The sequence below is a fragment of the Lacerta agilis genome, chromosome 3 (genome assembly GCF_009819535.1).
Source record: "Lacerta agilis isolate rLacAgi1 chromosome 3, rLacAgi1.pri, whole genome shotgun sequence".
Taxonomy (NCBI): Eukaryota; Metazoa; Chordata; class Lepidosauria; order Squamata; family Lacertidae; genus Lacerta; species Lacerta agilis.
In genome coordinates, this window is record NC_046314.1 from 63337779 (window position 1) to 63353351 (window position 15573).

General features: G+C 41.4%; 1 protein-coding gene across 1 annotated transcript in view; it reads left to right on the plus strand.

The window, feature by feature from the left end:
- The window catches only part of MTHFD1L (methylenetetrahydrofolate dehydrogenase (NADP+ dependent) 1 like), a 106171-nt gene that overhangs the window by 50049 nt on the left and 40549 nt on the right, over positions 1–15573 (plus strand). The window contains exons 21-24 of the mRNA XM_033143991.1: positions 7292–7431; positions 10436–10477; positions 13345–13445; positions 14332–14509. Coding sequence (XP_032999882.1) covers positions 7292–7431; positions 10436–10477; positions 13345–13445; positions 14332–14509 — 461 coding nt within the window. The remainder of the gene's footprint in view (positions 1–7291; positions 7432–10435; positions 10478–13344; positions 13446–14331; positions 14510–15573) is intronic.

Below are 15573 nucleotides of genomic sequence, written 5' to 3' on the forward strand. Positions count from 1 at the left end.
GAACTCTTATCTTCTGTTATATAAATACCATTGGTTGTTTTTTAAAAATATATATTCAAAGATACACTTTTTACTTTTTAATATTTATTTTCAGTTTACTTTTTAATATTTATTTTCACTTGTGTTTTTAGAAAACTTTGATGTATACTGCTCTGCTGATAATTGAAATATCCTGTTAGACGCCTGCTAACAAACATTGCTCTAGCGCCATCTCTGATTATAATTTATAGACTCCAATATAAGCCATTTCAGCAGATTTCTCCCCACTGTGAAATATAGCTAGCACAGGAAAATTCTTTGTCTCCCACAGGCAAAAAAAAAATACTAGAGGTCAGTCTCTCTCTTTCTGTTTTTAAGAATTCATAAATCAAACCCAGCAACACTGTCAAAAGTGCTGCTTCTCATAGCTCACTCCTATCAATTCACAAAATAAGGGGGTTCCAATTAGATATGCATGGCAGAAAAGAGCAGTAGCTGTTCCCCCCACCACCTCATTTCTGCAATTTATTTTCTCATAAACAAACCGAACATAAGAAAATCCATGGGTGAATCAACTTATTAAAGTGGGGGTGAGGGAGCCAGTATATTATTTGAACAAGGCTAGAATAGCGATACCTTGCATTCGAAAGCCCTTGTGGGACAGCTGAGAGGGAGATTTGGAGCTGGAAATGGCAGACTGGGAAAGGAATAGTATCCCTTTCTGCCACTCATTAAAGGGACCCCTGACCATTAGGTCCACTCGTGTCCGACTCTGGGGTTGCGACGCTCATCTTGCGTTTCTGGCCAAGGGAGCGGGCGTACAGCTTCTGGGTCATGTGGCCAGCATGACTAAGCCGCTTCTGGTGAACCAGAACAACGCACGGAAACGCCGTTTACCTTCCCACTGGAGTGGTACCTATTTATCTACTTGCACTTTGACGTGCTTTCGAACTGCTAGGTGGGCAGCAGCTGGGACCGAGCAACGGGAGTTCACCCCCGTTGTGGGGATTCGAACTGCCGACCTTCTGATCAGCAAGCCCTAGGCTCTGTGGTTTAACCCACAGCGCCACCTGTGTCCCATTTAAAGGGACCTCTGAGCATCAGGTCGAGTCGTGTCTGACTGGGATTGCGGCACTTATCTCGCGTTACTGGCTGAGGGAGCCGGCGTACAGCTTCCGGGTCATGTGGCCAGCATGACTAAGCCGCTTCTGGTGAACCAGAGATTCCCCTCCTAAAGTGGCTTTTCATCTCCTAAAAGGGCTACTCTTGGATTACTGTTACACATGTTTGGATGATATCCAATGCTACCAATCTAGTCTCAGAATGGCATTTGATCTAGTGGGGGCGTCCACTAACATTGAATAAGGGGAGACAATTTTTGCCAATTTCCCCTTCCTGCTGCAGCCTGTGTTCCCCCACACCACCTTCCACATTGTTCTGGAGGATTGCTCAACTCTCTGGAGCTTGGGGGGGGGGGGCACAGGGGATTGCAATGGGAAGGGGGAATTGGCAAAAGCCACCCCCTCTTCTTTTATGTTAGCTGATGCCTGTGCTAGAGTTAAAGTTTAATTAATATTCACCTCTCTGTATAGCATGTAGTTTGGCCTCCATAATAATAGAGTTTTCATCTCTTAAAAAACTCCACTCAGAGCTGCCTTTATGGCAGTCGATTTTACTGAATAATTGAGAACTGAAGCCTTTCTATTTGCACCAAACCTTCTTGGTCAAGCTGTTCATAGTCTTTTTATATGTCAGTGTGATATTAATCTGGGGCTATGTACTGTAATAAAAGTCCTAAGAAATCACAGTGAACATAATGATCACATTGGGGTGGGGTGGGAGAATAAACAAACACGCCATCTCTGCAGAGTGGGTTCTCTCTGTGCAATAGCGGGGGGGGGGGGGTGTTCCCGGAATGGGAGGAAAGTCTTCCTCCTACTTATTTTATTGTTGGAGAAAAGGCAGGCAGAAAAGGGGCACTTTTTACCACTCAGCAGCTTGAATCAGCCTGTGATTTGAATTAGGGTGCAGCCTTGCGCTGTTGTGATTGATGATTCTGAAACTTGCTGTGTCCTGGATGATTGCACCAAATGATAGAGACATTGATCATTCTGATTCACCACTGGCTTCAGTGGTGTGGCATCTGCTGTTATCTCTATGTAGGGTAAGCTGCACTCTCTGAATATACACACCACTTTTCTGTGAGTGAGCAGAGGCTCCTCCTTTAACAACAGTTTGGTACTTAGCAATAGAACACCTAGGCTTTAACTGACTGGATATGGTGACCCTGGAGCGGAGGGAACTGGATCCAATCAAAAGTGCCCAACACACACTCTGTAGGCCACTGTGCATGTGTACAGGGCCCTCAAGGTGCCGGGCGTCTGAATGTAGTAGTCAGTACTGAGGAAATGCCTGCCTTTTATGTATGTAAGGCCCATGGCATTAGGAAAAGAGAAGAGTGTTTTAGCCACAATGTTTATGTGTTTATCCACAATGATAGGGTGGATTCCATATACGTACAGGGCCAATCTAGACCTGACATGCAATCATGGGTATCTTTTCTCAGATTTTTTAAAAGCCAAAAGCAGCTTTAGGAAGCTCTACATTGCAGCAGAGAAATGGCTGGCCAGAGTGAGCTTAATATTTGCCCATCTTTCCTATTCAAACTCTACCAGCCCCCCTCCAGCTGCTTTTCTCCCCTTGTGTCCTTGAGGAGATTGCTAGCATATGTTATTCACCTGACCGACAAGTGTACAGAGCTGGAGTCAGCAGCTCAGGGGCGTCAGCAGTGGCTCTCCAAAGAGTTGCCCATTGCAGCACTTCTCCTTAATTCCTTGTCATAATGAGTTCAAGGTGAAAGCTTGAGGATGGGAGGAGAACATTTTTCAGCCCAAGGGCCACATTCCTTTCTAGGCAACCTATGGGGGTGGGGGCACATGCCACTGGTGGAAAGGCCCAGAAGCAAAAGTGTACAAATGTTAATTTTACCTTATTTCTACAGAACCTGACACAACCTTCTCTATTCTCTGTTCAGGCAAGTAAGAAGCATTATCAGAGTTAAAGGACACTTTCCAGTCAGACAGAAACACTCAGGGAAGATGTGAAGCAGAGCCACTGAGGGGGATGCCCTGGGGAAAGTTTCCTGAGGGCCAGATAGAAAGGCATTTGGCCCCCGAGCCCAAGGTTCCCCATCCCTTCTCTAGGACATCATTAAACCAGTACATTGGTATAAACCAATTCTAAGAGTGTGTTGGGGAAAACCAAAATAAACAAATGAGCGTGGTTGGAAAGTACCTCATGTAGTACATGTCTGCATCTGAGTATGTCAGAGCCTGGTACGAACTTCAGTGGAATTCCTGTCAGTATGTGGTTATTCAAGAGGGGACCGAAATCTGAAGTCAAGCTTCAACATACTGCAGTTGAGGCTTAGTGTGTGATATTTGAGTCAGGGTGCCATGGTTCAAATCTCACCTCAGCCATGAACTCACAGGGTAGTCTTAGGTGAGCTCTATCTTTCAACTCTCCACTGCCCCTCTCTGCACATTTTGAAGATGGAGGTGATAATACCAACAAAATTCACAAGGTTGCTGTAGGAATTACTGGAATGTCAAATGCTTTAAACACTTAAAGAGCATAATATAAAAACTAAATGTTATTTTTATATGGGGCATGTCTTTTTCCTGCTGCACAGGATTGTATTATGATTTTTTAAGCCTATAACTCCAGCACCATGAACATCTCACAAATACATAGATAAAATATAATATTTGTGGGATCGTTTGGAATAGTTGGATAGAACTTTGAGCATTAAGTTCCATGAACAGTCATTAAAGGAAGAGATCTTGGGTCACATTATACAAACAGCCAGTTCATTTACCCTTGTTGTAGTAACATAAATGTGGTGTCCTTTCAGATGAATCATGGTGTCTCCTGGTTTATTTTGGCAGCTGCTCAGTTTGGTGATTTGCTGCATACAACAAGCACCAGCCAAAATGCCTTGGATCCAGAGGGTTAGAGTTCATGTGCTTCTGTGACTTTGAACTCTTCCTTTCCATGGTTTCCTTGTTGACAGCTGCACCAGGACAAATATGTTTACATCATAGAAGTGGATGGCAGCTAGCAATTCAGAATTTCCATTTCCTTTTGTATTGTTCTGGAATTTGGCCTCCATAATTCCATGTCCTGAAACTTTGCCTAGTATGCATGTTTCTCTTTAGGGTCTTCCAGTGCATACTCTTTGTTTTGATTTAGATATGCTGATAGTAAATGCTGACTGCAGGAAAGTTACGTTCATTAAAGTTTGGCTCTGTTTACAGGGAATTTTATTGTGGGATAAATTAATTTCCTTGTGACAGTTCCATTTGTAGCCTTGCAAACTGAAACACGTGGTTGCTTTTTGTAGGGCTCCCTGCCATGTCAAAACACGGTTGCATTGAGGACTAATATGTAGCTGCTTAAACTGCAGTGTAGTGAACATAGTTGCTACTTTCTTTTTCTGAAGGCTGAGAAATCCAATCAGCCGTTGACATTCAGGATTCTAAAAAAGAAATAATACATTTCCAAAGAGCATTTTGCACTGAGAAAGTGGATGAAGTAATCCACAAATGCTGAGTCTCCAGAATGGTTTGAGGTATTTTTTATTTCACCAAAATGTAGTATATACTTTAAAAGTAATGATGAAAAAGTTAAAGGCATTTCCCTTAATTTGCCTTTCATTCTTCCTTCCATATATATGTGGCTATAAATGTTCAGAGTGAGTGGCTCAGTCAGGAGAGCATAGACTCAGGTTTGTGTGTTCGAACCCCACGTTGGGCAAAACATTCCTGCATTGCAGGGGGCTTGACTAGATGACCCTCATGGTCCTTACAAATCTATAACACTAGTGTTATATCCATGTTTAATTCTGGACATCTACTTGTTTCCCTAACTTTATTCATTGAAAAGTTCTCTTCAGATTCAGTAATGTTTTAAACAGAAAAGACAGAACTCTGTTTTGCTGTTAATTCTATTTCCTCACAGCATTTACACTAATAGGATGCCTAAAGTCAGGAGAATAAAATTATTACCTAAAGTGAGAAGATGGAAATATTTAAGTGTTTGGCCAGGGCACAGATTGCATTATTTTAAGACAACTTCATTCTTTACATTTTTAAGTTGTATGCTAGTGATATTTTAAGTGTGTACCTAAAATTTTAAAGTGACAGTGACATAGAGGTGCTGAAATGCACATGTACATATACAGTACATATGTGTACATACATATACATGATGTATGTATATACATATATCAGAGCGCTGGGATTGGCAATGGCCCCTTGTTGAGTGTACACTCTTATGAGCAGCTAAAATTGGCTGCTGTGGAATTGCAATAGGTTTCCTTTTCCCCTAGCCTAAGGACTCAGATCAGATCACAGATACGTCCTTAAGCTGACATTGGATATCGTCAGATAAGTCCCTAAGTTATGGCTGAGCAAGGATCTGAATATGGGACTGCTGCTTGTAAAATAGCCCTACATAGAGTGCCTTCTTATATGACCTACTGTAAAGTACTCCCTGGAGTCTTTTGAACTACTGGCTGAATTGCATTAAACTGTTCTGTGAAAGACAGGTCTAGCAACTGGAGATCTTACCCCCCTCATTTGCCTGTCCTGCTACTGCTGCCACCTGTTCTAGCTTCTGAGAGAAAGCAGCCCAGATAGTCTTGTAGACTGCATAGAGAAAAATCTAGTGATGAATTCCCATGCTGCCTATCAGGAGAAAGTAAATCTGATAACCTCCAGTGGCTCTTTGCACAGCATGCAGGTTCTTGGCCTAGTTTGTCCCAGTGGCTAATTGTGGGTTTCCAGCAAAATATATTGCAAGTTGTTGTTTGATTCCCATTGGTTTAATAGAAGACTTATTCATACTTATGTCACTGTTGAACTAGGGATTAGCATGACTCTTTCTTGCTCTTTGGCCTCCAGTTGCTCATGTTTTCATTGGCACTCTGATTTACAGGCAGGAAATAATACAAAAGTGATTGTGCTTAATATTTGAGCACAAACAGGTTTCAAAGTGCATGCTTTTGGCACATGGCTTTATCTTCAGAATTACTCTCTGTTTTATTTCCTTTGCAGTTGGTAGCCTTCATCCTAGCAGCTTTTATACAGTATCCTGCTTCCTTCCTCTCTTGAAAGTGGGAGTGCTGGCACTCCTGGCTTTGTGTTTGTCACACTTGAGTCTTTTAAATAAGAAATTCTATTCACTGTTGAGATAAGCCCTACTTCGCCACCACCTCTCCTCCTCTTCCTCCTCTCCTCCCCAAGCCAGATGGAGTCCACAGTGTGGTGGCCATGCCCCCAGATACCCCCTTCACATCCACTGGGGTATCTTGTCCCCAGTTTTTAAATGTATTGTTTAAAAATGAGGTTTGGGTTTGTTATTTATTTTGGTTTCTTGGTTGCAAGGGGAGTTGCCTCTCCTCTTCCACATGCTCAACTGGGGATTGTCACACACTCCCCAAACCAATTGGGGGGGGGCATGGGGGAAGAGAATGGGGAAGCTCCGTTGTGCAAACAGAAGTCCATTCACAGATCTGCTGATGGGACCAGTTAGGTGAATCCTGCCCTTAATTACATATAATTATAGAATTTCCATTAATTATAAGTTTGCCGCAACAGATTGCATGACTATACATTTATTTTAACTATTTGTCTATCATTTAATTACAGTAATCTTTAAACAGTGTACAGGAGACCTAACACAATGAAACTAAAAATGAAATAAAACTAAAAATCAGAATTCACTTTAAAAGCCTGCTGAAATAAAAGTCTTCAGTAAACACTGGAAGGTAAAGAGGAGGGAGTTCCACAAAATACTGCAATACTGAACTCCTGGTGGATATGAGCTGAGCATCTGAGCCATGGCAGACCACAAACAGTGGCTCAGCTAAAGACCTCAGTGATCAAGTAGAAATCTAAGGGATCAGGAGGTCCTGAGGTCTCCTAGACCCAAATTATAAAGGGCATTGCAAATTAATAGAAGAACATTTAACTTGACCCAGAAATGTGTGGGCAGGGTAGTGCAAGCTTTGAGCACCAGAGTTAAGTGCTGGCAATAGCCTGTCTCCATCAATAGTGTAGCCTCAGTGTTTTGAACCAGCAGAAAGCTCTGAACCAATAGCAGCCCTACATATATGCAAAGAATCACACCACTCCTAGAAGAGAAGGAAGAAGCCCCTACACATATAGAGCTCAGTTCGTGCATACTAGGTATTTAGTGACTGCCAAATTGACTCTCTGATCCCTCTCAACTAACCCCTTGTTCCTAACAGCAACTGAAGCTGGTTTTGGTGCTGATATTGGGATGGAGAAATTCTTCAACATCAAATGCAGAGCTTCTGGCCTGGTTCCCAGTGTGGTTGTGCTTGTTGCTACAGTGCGGGCTTTGAAGATGCATGGAGGTGGGCCAAATGTAAGTTTCTGTACCTATCTCATAAAACAAATGATAAATCATTAGAACTCCCTAAGCCTGAGAAAGCCCCTTATCATTTGAAATATGTATAAACGCTTTAATTTCAGAATTGCTGGAATAGTTCTCAGTGTAAGCTAATTTAACAAAGACTCTCATTTCACTGTCTTTCATCATGTAGATGTGGCATTATCTGTGTTGCTTGTTGGATTAAGATGTATTAAAGAGGATAGCTTTTAAAAGGACTAAAAATTTAGCAAGGAGAATTAGGTCTGTTTGGAATTTTTCTTCTCCCCCACTCTCTCTCTCTCTCTCTCTCTCTCTCTCTCTCTCTCTCTCTCTCTCTCTCTCTTTTTACACATGAGCACTGGCCTTTGAAATGCCATGGCTAAACTCACATGGTTATATCCAGATTTACAGCACAATCCTAACCATGCCTACTAAGAAATAGGTCCTATCAAATTCAGTGGGGCTTACTCCCAGGTAAGTGGGGTTATAATTGAGTATTGCCGTGCTTAGAGCAGACCCAATTAAATCAATGGGCATCCCATTGATTTCACTAAGGCTTCTCTAAGCATGACCAACCCACTGTGTCCTCTAGTCTGAACTGCTACCCACTCTGCTTTGTTTCTGCCATTTCCTCAGTCCTGAACTACTAAAGATATCCTCTAGTCACTGTTAAGTACATATAAGACCAGCTGAATATAATGGGGTGGGGTTACTAAAAATCCCTGGAAATGAAAGTGCTGAGCTTGCCCCTATTTTTTTTGTCTTCCTTTGATCTTGATCATAGCAGTACTCAAGGCAGATGTATTACAATCAAATCTCCTCTCGAGTTCTTGGAGTACTTTCCTTTCCCTTATCCTGTCACCCAAGCATGCAGTCTGGCTTTCATCTACTTCGTCACTTTCCGCCCTCTTTTTCTTAACTTTAATTTCTCACTAGAGCTGGACTTCCTATCTTTTTTCTGGGCTTTTGCAACCACTTCCCTGCGGGCCATTGCTATTTGTTTGCAAACATCTACTGGTCCCACTTCAACTATCTTAACCTCTGTGCAGAATTTTTGCTTCCAAGATTGTGTGGTAGCTGCTATGATCACATTCAGCCTGTCTGCAGTTTGCCTTCGCATTCACCAGATTCTTGCTTTTGCCTTTCCTGGCTCTTCATCTTCCATGCTCACTCCGGCAGCCTTTATGCCTAAAGTAGCAGATGCACCATTTCATGTTACACTGAAACTCTCTCACAGAATGCATGTCCTGATTCCAACTTTCGGATTCTTCTGCAAACTACTTTTTCTGCTTAATACTTTGCAAACTCGCTCTCTTACCTACAGCATGAGCCTAACCATGTTTACTCAGAAGTAAAGCCCCATTGATCTCAATGACACCTACTGCTATGTGAGTATGTTTTGGAATACAGTCATAATATTATTTATTAAACTCTTCTCATCATCCAGTTGCAGATACCTGTAGACTGAGTAACAATGACCAGTGCTTTTGCACCCAACCATCCCTAACCCCCGATTGATAGGGGGTGTATTTACCTGTCTGAGAACTTGGGTTGAAATAAGACTGCTTCTTTCAAATAACTGTGTGCAGGCTAAGCATGGCCACTGAAATCTCTAACACTTGCTTCACCTTCTTCGCTTAGCCAAATGCAGCATTCGCTCTAAGCAAGGAACGCTCCAAGCCATATAATTCACAAATTAGAATGTAAATAGATTCCCCCCCCCTTGAATATTTCTAGCTCACTCCCCTTCCTTAACTTTTCCAGTTGAGGTGTGCTTCATATTTATGCTAGGCTGCTGATTTTCAGGAATTGGAATCAATTTACTTTGTTAGTGTTGTGCTTTTGGACTTCCACTCTGAAGAAGTGCCAAATGTAGCTTAGCAGACTTGAACTTTTAAAATAATTATTTTCAAGCAACAGGGTTGTTCAAGATTTGTCAAGGAATAAGATTTCAAAGTGGGAAGTGGGACAGTAGTTACATTTCTTGACAACTCCTATTCAAGAGGCAAACCCAATAAACCCTGCCCCAAATTGTACCTTTCTAGCAAGCCCCTCCCCTCCATAAGCTCCTCCTCTGATTCTCTACTTTCTCACCCTCTCCTTATCATGTTGCCAGCAACATCCAACTCCTCCACCTATTCTCCCTGGTTATTGCTTCATCCACCCCACTACTGGAAACCAACACCAGCTAGCATTCAGGTGGTAGTCTTGGCAAAATAATGGAAGGGATAGGATGCTGAGCATTGCCTAAGACATGTGCTAAAGAGGAGTGTGTAACAATGGTTGTGGTTGTTGGATAGGCTGCAGCTCTCTGCAGCCCTCATCAGGCATTGGGGCATTAGCTGGGAACAATTTATTATATAGCATGGTAAAAATGATAGACAATAGGTGCTCCATATTTGTCTCTTATCATTTTTTTTTTAAAAAAGGTTCACAGTCTCCTTAAGTGTCTTAAGATGTGCCTGAAACAGCATGTTATTTGAACATGTTATTGGCGTTTCCAACTGAGATGAATGGTGTGAACACAGGAATGGAGGCTTTTGCAGAAGAAAAGCAGGAGTGCTTAACCCTTCCCCCTACTTGCAGAGTTTCCCCTACAACCTCTCCTCACAGGCCACAGTTTCCTCCAGCAGGGGCTGATGCAATGTAACTTCAGTTTCAAAATGGAAGCATGAACATTTTGGTAAAACTTAATGGTTTTATTTTGAGGTCTGCTAAAAATGAACTCGGGGCTTGAATCTAACATTGTTTAGCTAGTGCTGCCTTGAAGAATACTAGATGTTGCCAAATCACACTACAACATCAATAATCTGCTTGTTTAGATAACAATAATTAAAGAAAGAAGCAATGTGAAATTCTAATGTTTCCACTGTTGATACTGTTAAATGCTGACCCTTGCTGCTTCTTAGAAAGGTATCAAAATAAGATTACATGAAGCAACCCTCTTTGGACAGGTCTGTTCTATGACCATTGTTTAACTACTTGTTTGTTATCTCAGGTGACAGCTGGTGCCCCTCTTAAGAAAGAATATACAGAAGAGGTAAGACCATTTCCTGACAGATTTAAATCTTTCATTGTCACTTTGTAGGCAGTCAAGGTAACAGAGAAATCAAATTTGACATTTACAAAGACTAGACTCCTGGACAGAGGGGAAGGGTCGTAGCTCAGTGGTAGAGCATCTGCCTTGCAAGCAGAAGGTCCCAGGTTCAATCCCCAGCATCTCCAGGCAGAACTGGGGAAGACTCCCTTCCTGAAATCCCACAGAGTTGCTGCCAGTCAGTGTAGACAGTACTGAGAAAGGTGGACCAATGGTCTGACTTGGTATAAGGCAGCTCCCTGTGTTCCTATTTCTGTTGTTTGTTTGTTTACCACTCTTAATTTAGAAATTCCGCAAGTCTTCCTATGCTTTTGGCATTTCTGTTGCATTTGTTAGTCACCTAGTTGTGTCTGAACACTCTTGCTGGGCTACGGAAGCAGGATATAAATGATTATAAAAATAGATGTAACCAAATACTTTGCAACAAAAATTCATTTTCCTTCATTATGCACAGAACTTCATAGATTTTCCATAAGAAAAAGCAAAGCAATTGTCCAGACCTTTCTGTAGTATTAACAAATTGTGCAACAGTGTTTGTGTGTTCCTATTTCAATGAGCTAATAAATGCATGTAGTTTCTATAACTCTTGCTTAAGAAACAAGGATGCTACAATCTGCAGCTCTTGTGTTGTTTATTTGGTTAGTCTCTCCCCCTAAAACACTTTTTTATTGCTTCATGGTTTTGATGGAAGTAGACTTCCGGCCACAAAGCTCAAAGCTCATGCCACAAATATTCTGACCATAGGTTATGCATATAGTTTTACAGTGAGTGACTCTGTGACCAATTTGATAATCCCACACTAACAGCAGGATCTAGAATTCTGGTAGCCCCAAGATCAGTGGTTCCATTAAACAGCAGCGCTGGAAAGAGTGTTCCCTGCCTTTGCTGTCTCTCTCGCATATGCACACGCATGCAGTGCTAACTGTTTCCCACATCCACATTTCAATATCCTCTTTCGCTTCCCTTTCCCAACACATCCTTAAAAAAAAAATCTCTTGGTAATCACCTAGTCTTTGTCCTGAAATGCGCTGTGCATCTCAAGACTGGGGGGGGGGTGTATGTAGAAGCTTTTTTGAGGGACGCATCCAGAAAAGTTAGAAGCAGCAAGAATCTCATTGTTCTGGTAACATCATGCGCCACCAACAGCTCCATGTGAACTGCAGATGTGGATTCACTCAGCAGACATACCAGTTCTACAAGTAAAGATCTTGAGATCTATAGATTAGCAGTGTCCAAAATTAGTTTCGAATCTCAGACATAATAGGCTTGAAAGATTATTCAGCAGACTGGATTTCATGATTCTGTCCAGATTTGAGCTTCCTTGAACTAGTCAAATGTTGAACAGAGTTTTCTATGCAGTATGGAATAAAGTTAATAAGAACCACAATGGTATGTACAGTATTTCTGTTCAGAAGTAGGCTTACTGCCAGGTAAGTGTGCATAGGATTGCAACTTGGAAGATAAGCAGAAATCTATTTAATCCTGTTTACCATACAAACCCTTAGGTGGAGCTGTGGATTAGAACTGGGGAAACTTGGCTGTGGCCTATACAAGTTCCAGGAGCTTGTTTTTATTAATCCACAGACATAGTGCATGATAGGCATCATTTTCGTGGCTAGTAAGGCTGGGTGTCTATTTTTTTCCAATGCTGCTGCCAATTTGTCTGAATGTAAGTTGTTTTATTTATTTATTTTTAATAAGTCTTTATTATTATTTTAAAAAATTACAAATAACACTAAAAAAAATTGACAAACATCAAGCAACTCAAAACAAGACAAGACAACACAAAACAAATAACAGAAAAGAAGAAAAATTGACATATTATACATAACTTACAATCGGTTCTCATCTTCACAAAAAATTAAAAAAATGACTTCCAATTAATCTCGCTGTATATAACTCTTTTTTCTACATTATTACACATTTATTCAATTTTATTTTATTCTTTTTTTTAATCCCTTAATTTATCTTAATTTTCCATCGGGTTCAGTCTAGATCTGCCGTATGGAAACTACCTACGCCATTATTTACCAAATACTCCTTAAATAATTTCCATTCTTTATGGACTTTTTGTCTCGTTTGTCCTCTTATTCTTGTGGTACTCTTCGCTAGTTGTACATATTCCACCATTAATATCTGCCAATCCAAATTTTTTGGTAACTCTTTGTTTTTCCAATTTCTGGCTATTAGTATCCTGGCAGCTGTTATTCCATACAAAATTAATATCCTTTTTGGTTCTTTGAGTTCTATTGGCACCATACTTAATAGAAATAGTTCTGTTTTTTTCCTAAATGTACATTTTAATAGTTTCTTCAATTCTTCATATACGTTGTTCCAAAAAACACTAACCTCCGGACAATACCACCACATATGCATATAGGATCCATTTTCTTTCTCACACCTCCAGCACAGTGGAGATCTATTCCTGTACATTTTAGCTAATTTCTCTGGTGTATGGTGCCACCTGTACATCATCTTTAATATATTCTCTCTGAGGCTGTAACATGCTGTAAACTTTATATCTACCCACCAAAGCCTTTCCCATTGATCCATCATGATGTTATGGCCCAAATCTTGGGCCTGAATGTAAGTTGTTTTAACTGATTTTAATACTGCATTCTTACATTGCTGCAACCCACCCTGGGGGCTTAGAATGAAGGATGGTTAAGAACACTTAACATGATGATCTTGAGGAGAAATTCACTGTACTATCTGGCTTTAGTAAAAAAATAAAAGAGCATTGAATGATAAGTAAAAAGTATTTTTATTGCAGTTAAATTTATATTGACTTTTTATTCTCTGTCCACTAGAATCTCAAGCTGGTATCTGATGGCTGCAGTAACTTACGGAAGCAAATAGAAATTACCCAGAAGTTTGGTGTTCCAGTTGTAGTCGCTCTCAATGTTTTCAAGTAAGACTTGTTTTTTAGAAATCCATGCTGGGTCTTATACAAGCTGACCAGTTGGAAATTACCTGGGTCTTCTTTCTTTACCCTTTTTAAAAATGGGGACAACATTTGCCCACCTCCAGACTGTAGGGACCTCACCTGTTCTCCAAGAATTCTCAAAGATTATAGACAGAGGTCCTAAAATTATATCCACAAGCTCCTTTAGTACCCTTGGGTGCAGCTCACCAGGCCCTGGATATTTGAATTCATTTTAAGTTAGCTAGGTGTTTCTGTGTGTACCTTCCACAGCCACCGCAGTAGTTTCTGAGGTCTGCAGCTATCCTTGCTCCTCTGACTCGTGAGCCCTTCCTGTAGAGAGTGGCTGCTGATTGCAACTAGAGACTACAAAAGTAATAGAGGTAGTCGATATGTAGCAGCACACATGGAAGGAGGAGAAACCAGTTTTCTCATCTTTTCAGTAACCCAGTGCCAATTACCACATTCAATTTTGTAGGAGTTAGTGGTGAATGGACCCTTAGACCTTGCACGCATAGTTATAAAGCCATATTGTTTTTAGTCTTTCCTAAGTTAAAACTGTGAATAGTGCTAATAGTTTGTATAGACATTTTGCTTAGATATTTTGTATAATTCTCTTACCCAGGCACAGGGGAACCTGTGGCCCTACAGATATTGGTGGACTACAACTCCCATCATCCCTGACCATTGGCCATGCTGGCTGTGGCTGATGGGACCTGGAGTCTACCAAAAATATCTATAGTGGCTTCAGGCTCTCCATCCCAGCTCTTATCTAATGAACTGCTGTTGTCCCTAAGTACATTAGTATGGAGAGCCACTTAGCAAATTTGACTGATAAATAAAGTTGTAAATGAAATGATTGTTTTGTTGGCAGAACGGACTCTCCTGCTGAGATTGATTTAGTCTGTGAGATTGCCAAGCAGTCTGGAGCTTCTGATGCAGTGCCATGCAGTCACTGGTCATATGGGGGCAGAGGAGCTGTGGAATTGGCTCAGGCTGTAAGAAGAGCTGCCAATCAGCAGAATAGCTTCAGGTATCTCTATGACCTAGAGGTAAGCAAAAGATCCAATCAATTTCTTTGTGGTATGTACATTTATTTCCACATAGTAGAAGTTGCAGCTGTTCAGTATGTATCTTTAGGTGTACACATTACTCCTGATGGGAACATATCTATGTTTGTGGTTTTTGTCAAAATTCTAATTCAAACATGTCTTGTTACAAGCTTTCTTACTCTGCACATTTTGAAAACTATTAGGTTCAAATATATATGGTGGGACGCAGGTGGTGCTGTGGGTTAAACCACAGAGCCTAGGGCTTGCCGATCAGAGTGAGCTCCTGTTGCTTGGTCCCTGCTCCTGCAGTTCGAAAGCACATAAAAGTGCAAGTAGATAAATAGGTACCACTCCGGCGGGAAGGTAAACGGCATTTCCGTGCGCTGCTCTGGTTCTCCAGAAGCGGCTTAGTCATGCTGGCCACATTACCCAGAAGCTGTACGCCTGCTCCCTCTGCCAGTAAAGCGAAATGAGTGCCGCAACCCTAGAGTCGTCCGCGACTGGACCTAACGGTCAGGGATCCCTTTACCTTTATATATGATGGAATCCAAATTCTGTATGCATTGTTTTGAATTCTGCTCTGTTTTAATGTCTAACTCAGGATCTGGCACACATGCAACCCTTTTAATTCATAAGGTAAAATGGTAAGGTAAAGGACCCCTGGACAGTTAAGTCCGGTCAAATGCAACTCACTTCAGGCTGAGGGAGTCGGTGTTTGTCCACAGAAAGCTTTCTAGGTCATGTGACCAGCATAACTAAACCACTTCTGGTACAACGGAACACTGTGATAGAAGCCACAGCACACGGAAATGCTATATACTTTCCTGCTGCAGCGGTACCTATTTATCTACTTGCACTGGTATGCTTTCAAACTGTTAGGTTGGCAGAAGCTGGAACAGAGCAATGGGAGCTCACCCCATCATGCGGATTTGAACCGCCAACCTTCTGATTGGCACACCCAAGAGGCTCAGTGGTTTGGACCACAGCGCCACCCGCGTCCCATTTTAATTCTTATGCCCCTGCCTAATAGGATATTCATTAGCTCAAATCTTTAATCTGTCTGG